We start from the raw sequence: 24,529 nt of genomic DNA, 5'->3' as shown, positions 1-24,529 counted from the left end.
GTGTACTGTTACAGCTGTGAACTATTATTATTATTATTATTGGTAATACAGTGCAGACCTCTATTAGAGTATAGTGCACAGGTCACAACATACCAGTGGCGGATCCAGGATGGGGCATTTGGGGCAAATGCCCCCCCCCCCCCCCCCCCCCCCTTCAAGAATTGCATACAAGATCGAGATACTCTAATAGAGCAGTCAATTACTCTAATAAAGCAGTCACAATGTTCATGAGGCAGTGTAGCTTACCTATGAAGCTACAAATAGGATTTTATTTTACATAACAGACGTGATATAGTTGGTAAGGATAACTAGCTATTATTGCTGTGACCTTTTTTTTTTTTGGTCTTCAACTGGTTTTCAGCAAGTTTTTTTGGTCTTCAACTGTTTTTCAGAAAGGTGCCCCCCCTCTTTCGAAACTCTGGATCCGCCCCTGCATACTATACTGCTTCGTCACTCATAGATGTCCTAGCGAAATGATTACTATACGCTCTTACTACTACTGTATGTAGCTGAGCTAGAATATACAGTAGTTAGCTATTAGTTTCGTTTTCGAGTCTTCATGATCCTTCCAGTGGAGGGATGAAACGAAACGACTGCCACGCCCCCTTTGCTCGTGACGTTGGTACCATACTTAACATACAGTACCCGCTTACGAAATGCAAAATTACATTTGATTTTACTAGCTACTACTGTATGTAAAGTATGGTACCAATGTTGCGAGCAAAAGGGGGTGTGACAGCCGTTTCGTTTCATCCCTCCACTGGAAGGATGAAGACTTAAAACAAAACTAATAACTAACTACTGTATATTCTAGCTGTGCTAGCGCAATGATACTTATAGCTACATACAGTAGTAGTAAGAGCGTATAGTAATCACTTCGCTAGGACGGCTATGAGCGAAGAAGTTCACAACTGTAACAGTACACGCAATCGCCCTAACATTGCAAGGATATCCGATGGATGAGTTCACAGCTGTAACAGTACAATCACCCTAACATTGCATAAGAAGCCATATTGATATAAAACGCCCATTCGTTGTGACTCGAGTTATTCCGCTATTCCGTTATTCCTTATTCCGCCTTTTACAAACTCCCCTATACTTCTAGCTTAGACTGTTTGAAGTACCAGTCTGAAGTAGAGAAAGTGTTTATTGCTTCATTCGACACTTACTTTGATAGCACTACAGGATGGCTTCTCTACTTAAAGTGCTCATTTTTGATGCACTATATGGCAGTTAGATACTCTCTCTTCTATTATTTACTCTTGGTATTATTAAATCAGAATTCCTCTTTGACCCATTCAACACATTGTAAGGCTGTAAAGAACTGTTGATAGGTGACAAATAAGTTTGATAGGTGTCCAATAAGGCGATGCCTTTGTACTCAGCAGAACAGACAGTGCATGGTGCTGATTTGCTATACTCCCAAAGTGATTTTGGTGAACCTGTTCCAGTTAGACACTCTCTATCACTACTTTACATTATGTACTCTTGGTATTATGTTGCACACGTATAATACTGCATGTGCATGCATACTAGAACATCTCTGTAATAGTCTATAGCTACTACCATGGTAAAGCCTCCTACAAATTGTACCTATGCACTATTCTTGACATAACAAGATAGTGCACATTTTACAGTGAAATCCAAATTTCTCGTTCATCCATAAAATCACTACAAATCAGCTGGTAGCTAATTTTTTAATTTCAGTGGGTTGCTGCTGTGCCTACTGGTTCCCAATCCAAAATTTGGATTTTGGGGGCATTTCTTCAATGACATATTTACGTTTTTAAAAATTCACATTTTACAACATAACTCGGCCCAGATTATAAGGATTTTATGTGTTTTAAGCTCAAAGTGATCTACTAATCATGTTTGTTGCACAGGAGAAGAATTGTGTTTGGTGGGTGTGACTTGTGGTAAAATACCAAAACACCCATATCACACTGGGATAACCTGATTAAGGACTGATACCTTATCAGTGCACAGGCCACCGAGGTATGTACCTGTGTGCCAAATTTGGTGGTCATCAGTATTTTTTTGTGAGAAAACGCATTTCGTAAAAAGTACAATAAATGTGCATTTATGGTTCTAATAAATGATCAGCAAATGTAAATTCTTTCAAATGGTGCTTATTGGGTGTCCCATGTGCCCACAGATACATTTAAAAGGGTTTTGCAAAATATGGGCGTGTCTTGTTATGTAACATTCGACTTTTTTGATCAATAAATCCTCAACCATTCTGTGGCTTCAGATTTGGTGGATATGTAGGACATGAGAAGACGTAGTCCTGCACCAAAAATGGAGCTTCCAGACTAATGTGATCTCCCGTTAAATTCATGTGATTGTCCAATTTTTAAAGTTTTCAATATCCCATAAAATGTCACTGCTTAAATATGCGGCCTTCAAACCTGACAATATTGTAGATATCCATTTGCACTACCTATTAGCAATGACAGAGTGGTTGCTTGCTTGCTAGGTGAAAGAAACCCCATTTCAAATTTGTGTGTTTCAGTATTGTAGCCATTTAATATTCAATTGCCTACAGCACAGGTAAACAGAAGCCATCCTACTTGACTTACTATAGGAGAACAACTGATGAGTGCCACTACTCATAGAGTACTTCAGACCAATTATCGTAACTAGACCTTTAAGAGGAGATAGAGCTTTATTGAAAGGACATTGTAAAAATTGCTGATCACCTTTGTGAAAAGGGTTAGCCACAACTCTACAGGTCAATGTCCTGATGTTGTATTTAGCTTGTAATCGAGCTAAGTCTATGCCAATCTAAAGATCATAATTTTCTGCTTCAATCTAAGTTGGTTTGTGTGAGACAGATGCACATTTAACTGCACCGAATGTAAAAACATTTTATTTAATAGTTACTATGGTCACTATACTAAGAAGCCACATGACTGTTTTTGCTTTGACAAATTCTCTAGTCATAGTGGCACATTCTAAGAGCAAACACCTCCAAGTTTGAAATACCTTCAGCGAGCATTTATAAATCTCATGAAAAATGACAATCAAAATCTCTGCCTCTGCTTATATCAGAGGGATTTCCCCAAGGTGCCAAGTTTTCATTTACAATAGGATGGCACATTAGCACCCTCGTAAGACATTTTATTATTTGTTTTCAACATTAAGTTTTATGTTCTTTCTTATAGGTGGAGTTTATAAACTTTTAGTGTGGTATATCAACACAAATGACTCAATTTGGAGAAACCATAGGAGTGAATTTGTGCATGTGCGGTGGGATACATGTATGCTTGTCTTGTTGTTTTTTTTCCAACATCAGTTAATAGTAACCGACAATCACACATTTTGTGATTGAGAATAATGAATACACTGTTCTGCAATATTGGAGTACGATTAGTATAGTAGTAAGTGGATATTCACAGAAGATGGTCCCCTGTTCAACTGGAAGTCAGGCTTGATTTATACTACTGCGATGGTGCGGACATTAAATTTGATGTCTTCATACACCATAGCAACAGTGAAATTCAACCCTTCCTTGTTGCCACCCGAACTTGAACTGCGCAGTTGGTAACTTCTCAGACACCTACAGTGTATAAGTAAACGTGCATGCTACATCACAACATACAGTAATACAATAGTATGTACAGTGAGGGGAGGGTCATCACAGCATACAGTAATACAATAGTACATACAGTGAGGGGAGGGTCATCACAGCATACAGTAATACAATAGTACATACAGTGAGGGGAGGGTCATCACGGCATACAGTAATACAATAGTACAGTGAGGGGAGGGTCATCACGGCATACAGTAATACAATAGTACATACAGTGAGGGGAGGGTCATCACGGCATACAGTAATACAATAGTACAGTGAGGGGAGGGTCATCACGGCATACAGTAATACAATAGTACAGTGAGGGGAGGGTCATCACGGCATACAGTAATACAATAGTACAGTGAGGGGAGGGTCATCACGGCATACAGTAATACAATAGTACAGTGAGGGGAGGGTCATCACGGCATACAGTAATACAATAGTACATACAGTGAGGGGAGGGTCATCACAGCATACAGTAATACAATAGTACATACAGTGAGGGGAGGGTCATCACAGCATACAGTAATACAATAGTTCAGTGAGGGGAGGGTCATCACGGCATACAGTAATACAATAGTACAGTGAGGGGAGGGTCATCACGGCATACAGTAATACAATAGTACAGTGAGGGGAGGGTCATCACGGCATACAGTAATACAATAGTACATACAGTGAGGGGAGGGTCATCACAACATACAGTAATACAATAGTACATACAGTGAGGGGAGGGTCATCACAGCATACAGTGATACAATAGTACAGTGAGGGGAGGGTCATCACAGCATACAGTAATACAATAGTACATACAGTGAGGGTAGGGTCATTACAACACACAGTAATACAATAGTACATACAGTGAGGGTAGGGTCATCACAACATACAGTAATACAATAGTACATACAGTGAGGGGAGGGTCATCACAGCATACAGTGATACAATAGTACATACAGTGAGGGGAGGGTCATCACAGCATACAGTAATACAATAGTACATACAGTGAGGGTAGGGTCATCACAACATACAGTAATACAATAGTACATACAGTGAGGGGAGGGTCATCACAGCATACAGTAATACAATAGTACATACAGTGAGGGGAGGGTCATCACAGCATACAGTAATACAATAGTACATACAGTGAGGGGAGGGTCATCACAGCATACAGTGATACAATAGTACAGTGAGGGGAGGGTCATCACAGCATACAGTAATACAATAGTACGTACAGTGAGCGGAGGGTCATCACAGCATACAGTGATACAATAGTACAAAATTGGCCTTTGTAGAACCTATCTAAAAGATACTGTAACTTGAATCAATAAGTAATAAAATCATTAATACCATCTCTATAGAACAATATATACCGTAAGTATTTTGCTATGAGTCTCACTATCACTTTGATATGAAGGAGTTTCAATACTGAAAGATTTGTACCGTTGTTTGGTCAGCTAGTTTATACCTGCACCCAGTGAGAACTGTACAGTTGTAATTAATCCATCAATATTTACATTTAGGCATTGAACCAGAGAGTGGACAAAATCCATAGACCAAGTAGGTAAGTACCTAGCCAACCCTTCGCTAGTAGGAAGAGCCAGCCGCACCAGTACGTACGGTCCTCTCCTGGTAGTTCAACAAAGGTCATAAATAACAACTCACCACGAACAGTTCTATAGCTATAATACAGTCGGAGTCGTTCCTTCGTCTATCTGTTCACCGCTACATTATTCATGAGATGCAATTCCAAATTTGGGCAAAATGTATCAAGTTTCATACACATCCGGTTTGTGACGTTCATTAATTGAGATGCATGAGTAATCAGTGATCAAAATACAGATTGATTAGTAGGCCAGCTTAAGCACGTCCATGCCCAGTTTCTCTCCAACATTGGTCTAGTGAGCGTTAGAAAGATCTTTTCCAGAACTACTTCATCAGGTAAGTCATTCCAATGCGCATGCTGGATTATTCTAAAGTTGAAAAAGTGGGTTTGGCCAATGTTTCTGCTAATTCTTGGTTTAAAGAGTCTCGTTGGATTATTGTAGAGGAACATATTATTCTTGTTAGCGATTTATTGTGGATGTGTTCTCCCCAGGAGAGTAAAGGACCTGTCCCTCCAGGACCTTTGCATCAATTCCCACAGTTGGAGGTTACCTCTTGACAGGATCACTGCATAGCAAGTCTTGTACATGTACATATTGCTATTGCTATAAACAGAGAAAGCCAACAACCATTTTGGTAAGTTTCTTGTTGAAGTACGAATCCTATGTGTTGGTGGGAGCAGTAATCCACGCACTTGGGGTCGGGCGCACTTGCTAATATTCTGGGGCAAGCCAATAGACTCTGCCTTCTGTGTTTTCACCCTCCAGTGCCAAACTGGTAAAGTAGATAATAACATAGATGGTGCTATCAAGAGTTCATAATATTATAGGGGGGAGAGTATCCTACTTCAGTATAGCCTGTATAAACGCGTACCTGAGACGCAACACCTTGAAGAAGTTCAGTAAAACACTGGTTTCTCTAGGATATCACTTTAACACACAATACCTCCAATGGGTTGCTTATTTGAAGCCACTGTACTGCTACCTGTGTCGCTATTTGCTGAGAAAAAGCCTGACCAACTAACACATTGAAGGTGATCACAGTGTTGCATCATAACTTCACAGTATGGGTTTATACAGGCTATACTGAAGTAGGATACTCTCCCCCCCATAATATTACTAGGCAGATGCTAGCAGCATCGTGGGGCGAGCCTGAACTGAACTTAGAAGCTATAGCTAGCTAATGATACTATGTATACTTTTACAGGCACTGCGGCAAGATGGCAAAGTCAGCACGAGGAGTCAGCATATTGTTGTAAATACATTTTGATGATGTAATGTGTAATGATGAAATGCGCTAAAGTATAGCTATATATGTGACCGGATTTGCGAAAAGGTACCTTTTTCACACATAAAATTTGACCCATTTTTTCAACTTCAAACGTTGTAACTTTTGTATCATTGCAAGCATGTGTCTGCAATTTTCCATGAATATGCCTACATTAGTTGGTTACATTTTGATACAAACAGAAAGTCAATCAGTGCAAGGAGTCAACAGTTATGACATTTTGTTTGCTGGTATGTCAAATGTGTGGAAAAGGTACCTTTTCGCAAATCTGGTCACATATGATGTATGAGATAAACGAGTGGGAGAGTGCGCACGTGGTGGCACATGTGCATTGACAAAAAAGCTTCAAAGAGGTGGCACACTGTCGCAAAATGAATCGAGAAATGGATGTATCCAGCATGAATGAAAGCGATTCTGCAACAGTACATGGAGTGTTTGTTGGTGCTGTAAATGGTTATAAGTGTATGTGTGTGAGGAACATTACTTACAATAAGTTCTGGTGGAACTGAACCAGGATCCATATTATTAGCAGCAGAAAATAGCTTTGGTACATGGTTATCATTGTGACAACGCCTACAGGTACTCGTGTCATTTAGTGAAATGCTTGGGAATTTTTCAAGACATATTGAACACCTGACTGTATCCAATGAAGCCAATTCAGCATGAAATTCCCTAATCTTGGCAATGACTGCAGGGTCGCTAATGTCAGCTGGCACCTGACACTGGAGATGCTGTGATTGGTCCACATTCACATGAGCATTTGTTACTACACCAGCATTCAAACCACTATCAATATAAACTACTGAATAAATTTAATTAAAACGTACTAATCCTGCCTTCTCTGCTGTAAGATTGTGTCCCTTTGCTGTTGTGTCAATTGAGTACGTCTTCTTCTGCTACTTTCTCTGTTTCTCCTTCGTCTTTCTTCCGCTTGCTCTGGTGTTTCGCGATCTCTTCTCAATCTATACTGCTTTCTTCTTCTTCTAAGCCGTTCTTCTCTATCCATTATGTACCATCTATAGCCAATCTCACCGTGATAACACGTGGCATGGTTGAGGACACGAGCAGTGCTGTACCATGTATAGCCAATCTCAGCGTGACAACACGTGGCATGGTTGAGGACACGAGCAGTGCTGTAATCTACGCCGCTTATTTTTCCGTGGCACGGTCGACGACACGAGCATATATGGAAGTGCTGTAATCTACGCCGTTTATTTTTCCGTGGTACGGTCGACGACACGAGCATATATGGAAGTGCTGTAATCTACGCCGTTTACTTTGCCGTGACATGGACTACAGTGGGCATTAATTCGGTAAGTTTTCCGATTTCTTTTGTAGTTGTTTGCGCATGGTCCATGACACGATACTTACGTGGGCGACTCGCTAGTGTGGGGCTCGCTCAGGCTCGCCCCAATGAACTCTTGGTGCTATCTATGATAGTAACAACATTCAAAATTCTCTGTGAAATCCTAGGAATTTTGACACAAGTAGCCCGTGTCAAGTGCTGGATAACTGTAACTATACAGAAACTTGCTGTCAGAGGTCAGCATTACGACTGCCTAGGCGAGATACTGTAAGCACAAACTGCTAGTTGACATTACAACATGATATCACGTGGTGCTAGATGCTATGTACAGTACCAGGTTGTTAACAGTACATCGCTAATAGGTACAGTACCGCCTAAATACATGTTACCCTGAAAATCTCAGGGTTATTGCCGAGGGGTAGGTAATGACCTGAAATTTCATGGATTACCTCTGAAATTATTTCTGAAAGATGAAATATGGCCTGAAATTCTGATTATTTCACTCTGTTTTGAAAGGTGAATCGATAAAATTAATATAACAACAAATGCTAAAAATTCCGGATAAAATTTTGCTTAACTTACGAAAGTTTGTGGAGAACTATGACTTGAAATATTCTTGAAAGATGAACACTGAAGTATTTCTGAAAGATGAAATATAGACCCTCATCTTGAAAGTTTGTAGACGATTTTGGCTCCTTATAGAGTAGTAGAACATCTATAGTACCATAAGTAAATAGTATATACTCAGGTTCAACTGTAGATAATTGTGGAAATATTATTACATGTTGTCTATCGTATTATGCTACTCAGAATGTGCATGAGGGCCCGGTCCTATCTGAAAGTAGATGTACTTGTACTCCTGGTTCATCTACCCTCATGATGTGATGGAAAGGCTACACTGCAGGAGATAAGACTGTGATCTTTCCCCTGGGACTGGCGTACATCAATGAGATGTCTTAGCTTTTTTATTATGACACAGGTGAGCCTATACATGTGTGGTACAATATATAGTGTAGATTACACTTGCACACATGTATGTGCATACACAATACACACATGCACAGAAGTTACGAAGGCTTCGTCTGCCATGCAAGCATCATCATGCCTACCCTTGAACCAGCACTACAACACCTTTGCACTACTCAGTTGCTTAGTTAAATCTGCTTAGGGCAGAGGTAATAACCAGCAGGACGTGTCTCAAAAGTAAATGTGTGGGCACCCAAACACTTTCACCCACTGTGTGAGATCTTAACAGTTGGGATTTGCTTGCCCAGCTGGGTGCCAGTTTATACCAGGTCCTTATTTATCAACTCGAGCTCAGTAGACTGGAGCAATGCGGGTACACTTGCTCAAGGAAAAGGCATCACCGATTGGGCATTGAACCTGGAATTCTATTACTGCCTGTGTTCTACATTCAGTGTTTTCTGCATTCCTATTTAGTTCCATTGGTAAATCAAATGACCATTTCAATAATCACTGTGGAGAAAAAGACATTCAATAATGGCCAGTGTTGCAACATTCAGTCCAGTCCATTCCCTACTCTGGGAATTGGATGGGTGATGCAGACTGTTGGGTGTGTATGTGCATGTGTGTTCAAAGTCATACTTTATGTACTAGAGTAAAGTGTTGTTTTTCTCATGCAGATTTCTTGTTAGTGGCTTGTTCACTAGTGATGATCCCTCCTATTACCTCATGAAATTAAGGACAATCACCATTGGGCAGTCAGCACTCACTAGTAGGTCGGCACTCAAAGACAGTCACCTTCAGTCAGCACTCAAGGATAATCACCAGTCAGTCGGCACTCAACAGAACTTTCATGGCTTCAAGTATGTCTTGCTTATGGTAAGTCATAAGAGTCATTGATAAAATTAATAATATGTATGTAGTTTGAGGTTTTGAAACAGAACGTGCATTTGCACCAGTTCGCAATGCAAAATATGCAGTTCAATTAAAATGTTATAAGGGATAGGTTTTATTATTTATTAACATCTCAGCCTAGCCTATGTACACATGCATGTTGCTAGCTACCATGATGGCATATGTATTGTTCATATACTTATCTGAAATACATTTCAGTTTTCTACCTTGGACTTAATTATAGATGCTCAGGTTTCCCCCCCAGCAAATAGAGTGTAAAGTGCTTCCAAATTAGTTACATTCTTTGAACCAATTTTGAGAAAATTAATGTTTCATCCTTAATTCTATCACTCTCTAGGGAAGACCCTGGGATGAATAAGGTTTTGATTGGTCATATTTCAGCCAGGAAAAATATACGGAACTAATTGCTGATAGATATGGTTATGGTTTAGGTCAACTATAGTCCAAGTCAGGTGCTTTTACTTGGAAAATATTGGAGTCCCCTATTAGCTACCATTTTACATCTGACAGGTTCTACCATAACTACTACATACACATGTATGTATGTGGCATATATAACGTCTTCCTATTTCTCGATAGATATTCCATAGCTCCTACCACAATCCTGATTCAGTGGATCATGCCATGCCTACTAACACGTAGACTTAGTGATGTTGTTGACTGTGCTACCATTGCTGTTGAGCCACTGTTCTGGTTGTCGTCATCTGGATTTTGTCTACATCATAAGCCATTCCAATAATGCTATGTACATTTTGATGTAAAGTCAGAATCACATTTATTTATACACTGTTTCAAATCAAAATACCAACAGTAAACCAGCACGAGGCTCAATGGGAAGAGGTTGTGGAACCCAAACTTCTGCAATGATCCTAGACATTTCCTTCCCCAGTAAACACCACACTACACAAACAAATAAACACTATTGAGTATTATGTTGCACACAAACCAAACACGTATGAGATGCACCGATGTAAGTACAGATATATCGGTGAATAGTTGACTATTAGCAGATATCATACTGATTCACACATAACCACTATATTTGCCAACATGATTTATTATTTTTTCATTTGTATAGACTTTTCGTCACAACCTTTTCACAATTCTTTTAAGAAATGACCACCTTTAACCATGTTTTTCCATTTTTCTGTAGCTTCCTTACTGTAAGTCTTTTATGTTTAGATATTGGTAATATCAGAGCTCAAAATAGCAGCCTACCTGTCATTTTCCGACCCACAGCCACGATGACCAACCAAATAAAAAGTCCCACAATGTGACCTAATTAAAAACGCGTTGTGTATGTAAAATGCCTACTATTATGCACCAATGGCCGACTGTTGCATGATGGTCTGTCATTTTTTACAGATCAAGTAAGTGACCTTATATTGAGCACTGTAACCCTGAAGCCAATGTATAGGTTATTGGAATATTAGTAAATTTCCATATTGGTGCACTTCTACTTGTACATACACACAAGTATGTACTAGTTACTACTAACTACAACACAAGGGTCTTTTGTCTTGACTTTTGACTTAATTCCATGCCTACCAATGGTGCTTTGTTGGTTCTGTGTGTTATTATAGAGTGGGTGACTATGTTCATAGCATAGTAACATTGTTTCATAGACCTTGACAGGTCTCAACTTATAGGTGGGCAAGTATGGACACACCCATTAAGCACCATTTGTTTGTCCGTGTGTTACATTAGAGTAGGTGACTACGACAGTTGTTACATAGGTTAATTCGTAGATAAAGCAAGTGTGTAAAACTCTAAAGTAGGTGATAAACCACAGGTACGTAGGTTTAATATTATAATAGTAATGACATAGCTAAGTGGCTAACCAAACATCACAAATTTTCCTTCAATAGCTATTCCATGCAATTGCAATAGTACAAAGTGCTAAGTATGCACTTCTGAGCACTACATTATTTTAAAAATCTATACACATATTGAATCCATGCAAGGCATACCATGCACATGTGTATCACCTAGTCTATTATTTACTCTTGATATAATCAAGGACTCTTGATATATATCACATATTGCACTGTTCACAACACAATATATTTATAACATAAATTATTATTTACAGTGTATTATTGAATTCAGTGGATTCTTTAACTATATGCAGGCCAACAGTGACTTTATAGCCTTACTCACTTCCATTTCATCACCTATCATAAATGTTGTGCTCCCAGTTGAACATTTAGTTTTGTATCTCAATGGTAAACAGAATGGATTTTTATGGCTCACTAGGAGGCCATAGACCTTTATTTCATCAATCATATGTCCTTTTTCAAAAGCCTTTGAAGCTAAAAAGCCACCCAAACGTATCATGTTTGCCATTAACTGCCTGACCTCTGGAGAATCGCGCTTTTTCTGATGTACAGGAACCATCTTCATTTCTATAGTACCTCCATTGACAATTTCAACATTATCTTCTTGTTCTATAATGCCATCTACAATGCCACCTAAAATGGTAGATTGTTTAATGTAACCTCCTCCTTGTCTGTAAATGGATATATCTGGCTGTGACTTTCCAAACATTGTAACATTTTCCTGTGGCAATGCCTTCTCCACAATAAACCCATGTGACACAAGTTCACGACTTAGTCTTTCACAAAATAGCTTGTTTAACGCCAATTCATGATCAATACTAAAACTCCTGTGCAACGCATGGACCATAAACTGATCACTTGAAAATTTAGCCCAGATCTCCTTCAGATCAGAAATAGCTATGAATTTGTTTTCAGGATCAATATGAAATTCAGGATAACATTCTCCAGAATGGGAGCTATCAAATATCGATACATTAGAAACAGATTTGCAAAGCCCCATAAATATTTCCCATCTGGCTTTTGAGGCTTCTTCTGTGGTTTCATGGTTAAAAACATAAATTTGAAGATTTTCGTCACAATATGCTTCATAATACTTGCTGGTATCCACATCATCAGATTTTACTAACTTTGGTCCTTGAAATGCATACTTTACAACTAAAAACAAAGTAGCAATAATACTAATTCCCACAAATTATTACAAATAAATTTGACACAAAGGAGGTCTCATTGTATCGGGCCGAAGAGATGATGAATAACAAAGGGTAGAGATTAGTAGGGGATGTGAGGTAGGGGCATTTGCAACACATATAGCCAGTGCTCAAACATTATGTACTGAAGTAATTGCAGACCAAACTGGACTTCGTTCTGCAGTTATTGTTACTTTGGCAAGCAAAATTGCTTGCCTCAATGGCTCAATCATATTGTAACGTTGCAAAGTGCAGGCCAACAAATGCCTGGCAGTAATTGCAGATCAAAGCAAAGTTTGCTCGGCTATTCGTGGCATTTGTACTGAAAACTGCCTACCATTATTTTGAGTTCTGTATAACCATACTTTGCCACGTTTTTAGTAATTCCCAGGTTATTAGTAACTCAAAATTGTCTCCAGGAGTGGAGATTTCTGTTGCCGAGCATTTCCAAATGAATCCCACCTCCAACCTGGTAGGTGGGACAAGTGTATTGTGATTTATACCTGCGCATTTTAATCTGTTTTGATTTGCTTGTTTGTTTCGTTTTTATCTACTTTACCAATTGGGTACTGGAGGGTGAATACAGAAGGTAGAGCCTGTACAAGGTGTTTACCACTAGCCTAGGAGCCTAAGCAAAAAAAGACTTTCAAAAAGGAGGGTTCTACTCCATACTTTTCAAACCAAAAAAAGTTGAAGGACTTCAACATCATGCATACTAGATCCCCCGTCATAGCGTGGCGAAGGAATGCCACAATTAAGGTGGCTCGGAACAGTTTTTATATGGCTACCATAATGTTGCATAAGCCGTCGCATTAGCCGTGCGGCAACATTACGCCTGGCGCTAATGGATTTTGTGGTTGAGCCACAAACGGCCTTGTAAAGGCCACAAACAATCTGTAAAGTATTCACCATGAATTAGACTAGTGTTTCTTGCTGTTCTTCAATCTTTCTAAGCTGTTCCTTAGCCCGAATTCTTCGCGCAATAAACAACTTTTCCGCATACTGTCGATTATTGCTTGCATACGAGTAGTTAATTTGTGCGCGCCGTGCGCTATTGTTACAGGTGCCATAACAAAAGGAAACTGCCAGCCGGGTTTTAAAGATACGACTGTCGAATTTTATATGGGTAATAAGCAGTAAATAAAGAACATTTGTGCGAAAGCCGATTTTTAAAATTCGCTTCCACCTGGTCGAGACGAATTTTATAAAAAACCACTTCGAATCTTCATGTGGCGTTGGTAGAAGTATCGATTGAACTAAAGTCTTGATGGCAAAAGTAGCTCCGCACGATGGTAGGTAATTAGGTAAATAGTGTCTAACAGTAAATCCAGTGCCGTTAAGCCCTATGCGAAGGAAGAGTTTCTTCTGAAGGCCTAAAATCGAATCTCGCGTTACACGCATCCTAGAAAGCCCCAGTTTGTTTTGAAGGGTAGAGAATCAAATGTTTTATTGAATTCTGTTAGAAAAGGCTCCTTTATGCCCATGGTTTGCTAGTAGCAGTGATTACAAACTTCACAGGGAAGCCATGTTAAAACTGTTCCGAGCCACCTTAAGCGATGAAACTTGGTGTCCTTATGATGTCAGCAGCCCAAAAATCCAAATCCCAAGTCTGTGATGCTCCGTATACGACTTATTGATCAATAAATAACTATAGCCACTTTAGTAGCATATACAGACATGGTGTTCCTCGGAAAGTTATACTTAACTAAAGTGGTTCGTACTCTTGGAACAAATAAGCGATGGAGGTTTCGGTTGGCACGTGAAGTAATGTCAAACGTCTTCATTCCGTTAGAGTCTTACACACTGAGATATTGGTTTTAGATGGTGGACTGTTGAACTTTGAACGAAGCCTCTCCAGTATTTGAAATGTTGTATATACAGATGATGTTGTCCATACTACATCACAATAATCTAGTATGGGTAGCACGAAAACACGATACAATTTAGAGGTCAGAAGGCAAAGGGCATAAATGATTTAGGCAGTGTATTCTAGAGTAAACTCTTTGGAGAACACATCTGTTGTATGCTGTTGCCATCCACAAGCCACCCAGATTCCAGCCAAGCGCCACACTCGGAGCCAGGTCGGTTCTGTTCCGTAGAATATACTCCATCCTTAATTTATCATCTTAATAGGACCACGCAAGTGTTACCTTATTATAGCGTGGCAGAACTTTTGCCCAGATTTAACCTTTTGTGAACCTAATCACCGACCGCCAGTTTTCGGCGATTCTCTTGATAAATTTGGTACAGGCATTTCACCAGACCCTTTCCAATGGAGGATACCTATAATCTCCAATCAATAAGTGCAAAGGTCTGGATGATGAGCCTAAGATGACGAACGATAGACTCTCGGAATATCCTGTGGTACGTATATTGTCCTGTCGATTTACTGTTGGAATTGCTGATGCTTTACATTTGTTATTTATTTCTGCACAGTACCTAGCCTCGCATTGCCAGAGGGGTGGGAAAATCACACCAAACGTCTTTGGCACGCGAGACTAATGTAAGCTTAACCATTTTATAATACAAAACAAGCACGTACTTTTTTGCTGTGGTCTTAAATCCATTGCCATCACGAAGAGCGCACTAAGTACCGTCCTACTGAGTGTAATGACTGTCGCCTGGTGCGAAGCCATACGTATTGCCACAAGAATTCATCAATTTCGTCATAGTTTTTACGTAATATTAAATGGCCGACAACAAGAAGGAAACGTCCCGAGAAGGATTAGGAAGATATATCGCGCAACACCATGCACCGGTCCCGTGACGCCGTAAAGTCGCTGTGAATGTTTTGAGTTGACGAAGGCAAAGCAAATACTGGAGGAATTGAAGGAGTACTAATTCAGATTTTGTTCAATATCTTCAGCGCCATCTGTTGGTACTTTTACTTCCCTTCAGAAGACGATTACTTATCATGACTATTTTACCAAAGTCAGTGTGCTCTCCTTCTTTGATATATCCTTGGAAACCCTAACTGGAAACCAAAAGATGAAATGATACATCATGGCAGCAAATAATTTTTGTGGAGAAAATTTTTGTTGCCACGCATTAATTGGAAATATTATAAAGCAAGCGCACCGATTCAAAAAGTCTTGAAATTTTGCAAAAGTTGGATAAACTTTTCAAGGTGACTAATCAAATGTACAACATTTTCACAATAGCTACTCATGTTTTAGATCAACAATAATACATTTATAATGGATCTAACCATGCAAACTGTTTTGCTGTACAATTCTCCTAAATCGTATTGTAAATTGTTATGATGGTACACTATTGTTGATCACATGGTTACACTGGACCATTGTTTAATTTTTTTGCTTTGTTTGTTAGGATCTCAAAAGGAATTGTAGATTTGTTACTTTGAAAGAAAGGAGAAACTATAGGATTAAGAAGTGCCAGAGTTTTAAGAAAACCACAAGGTTTCTGCTGCTCTAAATAATGAATTTGAGTGTGAAGCTGTTGAGGTATGCTGATACGTGATACCATAAGTTCTCTAAAGATTCAGCATATTTTAAAACCAATTGTTTTGTCTCACCAAATTTTGGCCAGTAATTAAAGAGTACACTGCACTGATGATGAGTCACTATCGATGACAACAATGACGACAACGATTGAAGATGCACTGCTTGCATCGTTGATATCACAACTAGACAGTTTGCTTCCTTCACTACCAGCGTCCACCACTTGATCCACCTTGACAAACAGCTGCTACAGCCAATGTGCCAAAGATTTTTAGAGGAAACTATTTCACTATAGAACAAGGGTGCCGAATAAATAGAGGGGCCGAATTTTTAGAGAACTGACAGTAGTGCTATTCTATTGTAAAAGTGTTATTGTTTGTGTGTGTGTGTGTGCGTATGGTCTGGTGTGCCAAGGGAACTAGCCGCGATAGATTCCCGAGCAGCAAAGGACATGGGTTTCTTTCCCATGATTGAAACCAAAACAGCTTGAAGCTATTTATTACGATATTTTGCCTATATACAGGGTACGGGAAATCAGCCCCGGTCCGAGGTATCATCTGTATTAATCGGTGCTTTTTATCTAATAAGTTAGCTTTGTATTAACCACATGTGCCTTATAATGTAAAAGGAAGTAGACGTTGTGTGACAAAACACCGGTTAACACCTTCAAGGTGTGAAAACGAGTAGTGTATGGGTTCCTTTTTCGAGCAGGCGCTTATAATTCTAATCGATAAGCGCCGTGGGAGAAAAAGCGGTCTGGCCACGCGAGACTACTATCCAAGATCTCCACTGAATACAAAACCTTGGGGAATTTTGCTAAATAAAACAGATGTTAATATAATAAACGATAAATGATAACCATACCTGTACGAGACATAACAGGGAGGAATATGCCACATACCTCGTGTATCTAGCATATACATCATGCCTAGTGTAAGTAGCTTATGCAACATATGTCGTATATGCAGCGTATGCAACGTATCTCGTGTGTGTAGCGTATGAATTGTACCTAGTGTATGTAGCGTATGAATTGTACCTAGTGTATGTAGCGTATGCAACGTACCTCGCGTATCTAGCCTCCTTATGTATCGTACCTAGTGTATGTAGCATACGCAACGTACCTAGTGTATGTAGCATATGCAACGTATTAGTGTATGTAGCGTATACAACGTACCTAGTGTACGTAGCATATGCAATGTACTTCATGCATGTAGTATCTGCAACGTACCTCGTGTATGTAGCGTATGCAGTGTAACTCTTGTGTGTAGCATATGCAATGTGCCTCCTGTATGTAGCATATGCAGTGTAACTCTTGTATGTAGCGTATGCAACTTACCTAGTGTATGTAGCATATGCAGTGTAACTCTTGTTTTTAGCGTATGCAACGTACCATATGGATCGTACGAAATGTATGTAGCTTATACAATGTACCTAGTGTATGTAGCGTATGCAACGTATCTCGTTTACGTAGCGTATACAGTGTAACTCTTGTATGTAGCGTATGCAATGTACCTAGTGTATGTAGCATATGCAACATACGTCGTATATGTAGCGTATGCAGTGTAACTCTTGTATGTAGCATATGCAACGTACCTCGTGTATGTAGCGTATGCAGTGTAACTCTTCTATGTAGCGTATGCAATGTACCTCGTGTATGTAGCATATGCATCGTACCTAGTGTATGTAGCTTATGCAATGTACGTCGTATATGTAGCATATGCAATGCACCTCGTGTATGTAGCGTATGCAGTGTAACTCTTGTAGCATATGCATTGTGCCTAGTGTATGCAGCATAGGCAATGTACCTCGTGTATGTAGTTTATGCAACGTACCTCGTGTATGCAGCGTATTCAGTGTAACTCTTGTATGTACATATGTAACATGCCTCCAGTATGTAGCGTATGCATCGTACCTAGTGTATGTGGCATATGCAACGTACGTAGTATATGTAGCGTATGCAATGTACCTCGTGTGTGTAGCTTATGTAACGTACCTCGTGTATGTAGTATATGCAACATACCTCGTGTATATAGCATATGGGTCATTCCATACCAAATCAACAAAAAAAATCTGGAGACCTTTCAATTTTCATGAAATTTGGCACAAACATGGACCCTATCAAGAAACTTTCTCACACCAAAATTTAGCTCATTTCATTGGTTTCCCTTTAAGTTATGACCACTCAAAGTTTCTGCTGAAAATTTTATTTTGCTTACACGTCTTCAATAAAATGACCATAACTTTGCTTGTGATTGATGTAGAAATTTCTAGTTTAGAGTTTTGAAATCCTTAGTAGATTCTCTTTCAGGTGATATATAATATTTTATAATTGCTCAAAGGAAAAGGTCAAACCATAAAAATGTAGCTTTTTCCTTTAATCTTCATTTTCAAAAATATATATTCTTTAATTAAATTTATTTTTGGTTTACATGTTGCTCTAATACCAATCATTCATCACTGTGAGTTTAAAGTTGGGACCAATAGTAGATCATGAGTTATAAGTGTTAATGTGTAGCCTTATAATCACTGCTGTTTGTATGGTATTTTTACAGTGTAATTTCTAATACCAATTGCAAGTAGCCTTATATTGGTATGTTAAATATCATTTATGCATTAAAATCAAGACACACGATAGTGTGTCGTGCGGCCCAAGAAGCCGGCGCGCCACACCGTGAGTATATTAACAGGAAGAGCAATTTTCACACCTATGTAGCTCTGTGATTCCTTATCCGATTGGAACTAAATTTGCTAGAGACGTGCCGCCCAGTTAGGGGAGTCTACATACCAACTTTGAAGAAAATCGCTCCAGCCATTTCCGAGATACGAGCGAACAAAATTTCGTTTTAATTTCTTCGTTTTCTTCTTCATCTTCTTCATTTCGCACACTTCGCAAAATTCGCCATAAAACACGAATGCGTGCTCGGATTGGGCTAAAATTTGGCACACTTAAAGGGCTCATTAAGGCGGATCTCCGTACCAACTTTGGTAGGAATCCGATGAACATTCACGGAGTTATGACCGCTTATTTGCGTAAAATAAGGTCGAAGGTCTGTCACGCCTACAGGATAAATGCCTTGGAAGAATCAGTTGAAAATTGATATGTAGATGGAGCAACCATTGTAGGAGTGCCTTTTTGTGGTTTGAAAGGAATCGGGATAAACACCATGGAGATATGACACAAAACCCAACCTGTGTCAAAATTACGCGATCGATTTTTATGAATAAAAAACTATTAGTTTTCGTGTCTACCAGGCAAACCGCTTAGAGCAACAAGCTGAAAATCAGTATGTAGCTGGAATAATCATCATAGAAAGTTCTTGCAGTAGTACAGAAGAATCGGATTACAAATCACTGAGTTATGATTCGAAAGGCAACTACGTGCAGCAAATGCGAGATCGAGATACTCTAATAGAACAGTCACCCTAATCTAATCCAAAACAGCCAAGCTGTAAAAAAAGAGTGCGGCCCTGAGAAAGGCTATGGTGAAAAAAGATGTGAAATCCAAGGTGGCGGCCAAGAAATGGCTGTGATGGTAGGTTAATGGTAAAAATTTTAATAACGACAATTCAAGTGAATTTTGTGCCAAGACCAAGCGGCACCAAATTCACTGAATTGTTGTTATTAAAATTTTTACCATTAACCTACCATCACAGCCATTTCTTGGCCGCCACCTTGGATTTCACATCTTTTTTCACCATAGCCTTTCTCAGGGCCGCACTCTTTTTTTACAGCTTGGCTGTTTTGGATTAGATTTCACTTCTTTTTGCATTCGTATACCCCAAAGCCGGCCTATGGCCGGCTTTAGGGCTTTTTGACCTGTCATTTTTTTCTTTACTACAGGAAGAAGAAAAGATGAAGCAGGGTGATTTCTTTGTAGCTGACCTCTCTGCAAGGTGATCCTTCTAGCTGATCCCTCTACCAGATGACTTGTTTGTAGCTGAACTCTCTACAAGGTGATTTGTTTGTAGCTGAACTCTCTACAAGGTAACTTCTTCTAGCTGATCTTTCTACAGGGTGATTTGTTTGTAGCTGAATTCTCAACAGGGCGATTTGTTTGCAACTAAACTGCTGAACTCTCTACAATGTAACTTCTTCTAGCTAAACTCCCTACGGGTGGCTTGTTTCTAGCTGATCTCTCTACAGGGTGACTTATTTGTAGCTGAACTCTCTACAAGGTGATTTGTTTGTAGCTGAACTCTCTACAAGGTAACTCCTTCTAGCTGATCTTTCTACAGGGTGATTTGTTTGTAGCTGAATTCTCTACAGGGCGATTTGTTTGCAGCTAAACTGCTGAACTCTCTACAATGTAACTTCTTCTAGCTAAACTCTCTACAGGTGGCTTGTTTCTAGCTGATCTCTCTACAGGGTGACTTGTTTGTAGCTTAACTCTCTGCAAGGTGATGTGTTTGTAGCTGAACTCTCTACAAGGTAACTTCTTCTAGCTGATCTTTCTACAGGGTGATTTGTTTGTAGCTGAATTCTCTACAGGGCGATTTGTTTGCAGCTAAACTCTCTACATGGTAGTTTCTTTGTAGCTGAACTCTCTACAATGTAACTTCTTCTAGCTGAACTCTCTACAGGATGACTTGTTTCTAGCTGATCTCTCTACAGGGTGACTTGTTTGTAGCTGAACTCTCTACAGGGTGATTTGTTTGTAGCTGAACTTTCTACAAGGTAACTTCTTCTAGCTGACCTTTTTACAGGGTGATTATTTTGTAGCTGAATTCTCTGCAGGGCAATTTGTTTGCAGCTGAACTCTCTACATGGTAGTTTCTTTGTAGCCGAACTCTCTACAGTGTAACTTATTCTAGCTGAACTCTCTACAGGATGACTTGTTTCTAGCTGATCTCTCTACAGGGTGACTTGTTTGTAGCTGAACTCTCTACAGGGTGATTTGTTTGTAGCTGAACTCTCTACAAGGTAACTTCTTCTAGCTGAACTCTCTACATGGTGACTTGTTTGTAGCTGAACTCTCTACAATGTAACTTCTTCTAGCTGAACTCTCTATGGGTGGCTTGTTTCTAGCTGATCTCTCTACAGGGTGACTTGTTTCTAGCTGAACTCTCTACAGGGTGACTTGTTTGTAGCTGAACTCTCTACAGGGTGATTTGTTTGTAGCTGAACTCTCTACAAGGTAACTTCTTCTAGCTGACCTTTCTACAGGGTGATTTGTTTGTAGCTGAATTCTCTACAGGGCAATTTGTTTGCAGCTGAACTCTCTACATGGTAGCTTCTTTGTAGCTGAACTCTCTACAATGTAACTTCTTCTAGCTGAACTCTCGACGGGTGGCTTGTTTCTAGCTGATCTCTCTACAGGGTGATTTGTTTGTAGCTGAACTCTCTACAAAGTAACTTCTTCTAGCTTACCTTTCTACAGGGTAATTTGTTTGTAGCTGAATTCTCTACAGGGTGATTTGTTTGCAGCTGAACTCTCTATATGGTAGTTTCTTTGTAGCTGAACTCTCTACAGGGTGATTTGTTTGTAGCTGAACTCTCTACAAGGTAACGTCTTCTAGCTGATCTTTCTACAGGGTGATTTGTTTGTAGCTGAATTCTCTACAGGGTGATTTATTTGCAGCTGAACTCTCTACATGGTAGTTTCTTTGTAGCTGAACTCTCTACAATGTAACTTCTTCTAGCTGAACTCTCTACAGGATGACTTGTTTCTAGCTGATCTCTCTACAGGGTGACTTGTTTGTAGCTGAACTCTCTACAGGGTGATTTGTTTGTAGCTGAACTCTCTACAAGGTAACTTCTTCTAGCTGATCTTTCTACAGGGTGATTTGTTTGTAGCTGAATTCTCTAAAGGGCGATTTATTTGCAGCTGAACTCTCTACATGGTAGTTTCTTTGTTGCTGAACTTTCTACAATGTAACTTCTTCTAGCTGAACTCTCTACAGGATGACTTGTTTCTAGCTGATCTCTCTACAGGGTGACTTGTTTGTAGCTGAACTCTCTACAGGGTGATTTGTTTGTAGCTGAACTCTCTACAAAGTAACTTCTTGTAGCTGATCTTTCTACAAGGTGATTTGTTTGTAGCTGAATTCTCTACAGGGCAATTTGTTTGCAGCTGAACTCTCTACATGGTAGTTTCTTTGTAGCCGAACTCTCTACAGTGTAACTTATTCTAGCTGAACTCTCTACAGGTGGCTTGTTTTTAGCTGATCTCTCTACAGGGTGATTTGTTTGTAGCTGAACTCTCTACAAGGTAACTTCTTCTAGCTGATCTTTTTACAGGGTAATTTGTTTGTAGCTGAATTCTCTACAGGGCGATTTGTTTGCAGCTGAACTCTCTACATGGTAGTTTCTTTGTAGCTGAATTCTCTACAATGTAACTTCTTCTAGCTGAACTCTCTACATGGTGACTTGTTTGTAGCTGAACTCTCTACAGGGTGATTTGTTTGTAGCTGAACTCTCTACAAGGTAACTTCTTCTAGCTGATCTTTCTACAGGGTGATTTGTTTGTAGCTGAATTCTCTACAGGGCGATTTATTTGCAGCTGAACTCTCTACATGGTAGTTTCTTTGTAGCTGAACTCTCTACAATGTAACTTCTTCTAGCTGAACTCTCTACAGGATGACTTGTTTCTAGCTGATCTCTATACAGGATGACTTGTTTGTAGCTGAACTTTCTACAGGGTGATTCGTTTGTAGCTGAACTCTCTACAAGGTAACTTCTTCTAGCTGATCTTTCTACAGGGTGATTTGTTTGTAGTTGAATTCTCTACAGGTGATTTGTTTGCAGCTGAACTCTTTTACATGGTGGTTTCTTTGTAGCTGAACTCTCTACATAGTGACTTCTTCTAGCTGATCTATCTACAGGATGACTTGTTTCTAACTGAACTCTCTACAGTGTGATCTGTTAATAGCAGAACTTTTTACTGGGTGATTTGTTTGTAGCTAAACTCTTTGCATGATTGTTTCTTTGTAACTGAACTCTCTACAAGGTGACTTCTTCTAGCTGATCTCTCTACAGGATGACTTGTTTCTAACTGAACTCTCTACAGTGTGATCTGTTCATAGCGGAACTTTTTACTAGGTGATTTGTTTGTAGCTAAACTCTTTGCATGATTGTTTCTTTGTAACTGAACTCTCTACAAGGTAACTTCTTCTAGCTGATCTCTCTACAGGGCAATTTGTTTGTAGCTGAATTCTCTACAGTGTGATTTATTTGAGCTGAACTCTCTACATGATGGCTTATTTGTAGCTGAACTCTGTATTAGGTACCTTCTTCTAGCTGATCTGACTACAGGGTGACTTGTTTGTAGCTTGAATCCCTACAGAATAACTTACAATGTAATATAACTGAGTAAATTATAAATGCAGCTGAATGCTTTATTAGGGTGACTGTTCTATTAGAGTATCTCGATCTCGCATTTGCTGCACCTAATTGCCTTTCGAATCATAACTCAGTGATTTGTAATCCGATTCTTCTGTACTATTGCAAGGACTTTCTATGATGATTATTCCAGCTACATGCTGATTTTCAGCTCGTTGCTCTAAGCGGTTTGCCTGGTAGATACGAAAACTAATAGTTTTTCTATTCATAAAAATCGATCGCGTAATTTTGACACAGGTTGGGTTTCGTGTCATATCTCCATGGTCTTTATCCCGATTCCTTTCAAACCACAAAAAGGCACTCCTACGATGGTTGCTCTATCTTCATATCAATTTTCAACTGATTCCTCCAAGGAGTTTACCCTGTAGGCGTGACAGACCTTCGACCTTATTTTACGCAAATAAGCGGTCATAACTCCGTGAATGTTCATCGGATTCCTACCAAAGTTGGTACGGAGATCCGCCTTAATGAGCCCTTTAAGTGTGCCAAATTTCAGCCAAATCCGAGCACACATTCGTGTTTTATGGCGAATTTTGCGAAGTGTGCGAAATGAAGAAGATGAAGAAGAAGAAAAAAACAAAGAAATTAAAACGAAATTTTGTTCGCTCGTATCTCGGAAATGGCTGCAGCGATTTTCTTTAAATTTGGTATGTAGACTACCCTAACTGGGCGGCACGTCTCCAGCAAATTTGGTTCCAATTGGGTAAGGGATCACAGAGCTACATAGGTGTGAAAATTGCGTTTTCTTTCTTCCTGTTAATATACTGACGGTGTGGCGCGCCGGCTTCTTGGGCCGCACGACACACTATCGTGTGTCTTGATAAAGCATTCAGCTGCATGTATAATTTACTCAGTTATATTACATTGCAAGTTATTCTGTAGGAAATTCAGCTACAAACAAGTCACCCTGTAGTCAGATCAGCTAGAAGAAGGTACCTAATAGAGAGTTCAGCTACAAAGAAGCCGTCATGTAGAGAGTTCAGCTCAAATAAATCACACTGTAAAGAGTTCAGTTAGAAACAAGTCATCCTGTAGATAGATCAGCTAGAAGAAGTCACTTT

General features: G+C 39.5%; 1 protein-coding gene and 1 long non-coding RNA gene across 5 annotated transcripts in view; one reads left to right on the top strand and one right to left on the bottom strand.

Moving 5' to 3' along the window:
* The first annotated feature begins 5,330 nt into the window (after nt 1–5,330).
* Nucleotides 5,331–10,446, top strand: LOC136255641 (uncharacterized). Its single transcript, XR_010701015.1, has 3 exons — nt 5,331–5,509; nt 5,667–5,809; nt 9,410–10,446. It is a non-coding gene; the product is annotated as an uncharacterized lncRNA (long non-coding RNA).
* LOC136255622 (uncharacterized) overlaps nt 8,355–24,529 on the bottom strand; it is a 70,938-nt gene continuing 54,763 nt past the window's right edge. The window contains exons 1-5 of one of the 4 annotated variants that reach the window (XR_010700989.1): nt 15,212–15,295; nt 11,805–12,637; nt 9,500–10,544; nt 9,372–9,448; nt 8,355–8,481 (exon numbers count right to left, since the gene is read on the bottom strand). Coding sequence is in view for 1 of the 4 variants with exons in the window: in XM_066048435.1 (XP_065904507.1) it covers nt 10,386–10,544; nt 11,805–12,637; nt 15,212–15,242 (1,023 nt within the window). In the remaining 3 variants the exon portion in view is untranslated. Of the gene's footprint in view, nt 8,482–9,215; nt 12,638–15,211; nt 15,296–24,529 lie in introns of those variants that run through there. The other 3 variants (XR_010700988.1, XM_066048435.1, XR_010700990.1) reach the window with 3 other exon arrangements.

The sequence above is a fragment of the Dysidea avara genome, chromosome 5 (assembly GCF_963678975.1).
Source record: "Dysidea avara chromosome 5, odDysAvar1.4, whole genome shotgun sequence".
NCBI classification, from domain to species: domain Eukaryota; kingdom Metazoa; phylum Porifera; class Demospongiae; order Dictyoceratida; family Dysideidae; genus Dysidea; species Dysidea avara.
Note: the sequence above shows the minus strand (reverse complement) of the source record. Positions and strands in the feature narration are given on the sequence as shown.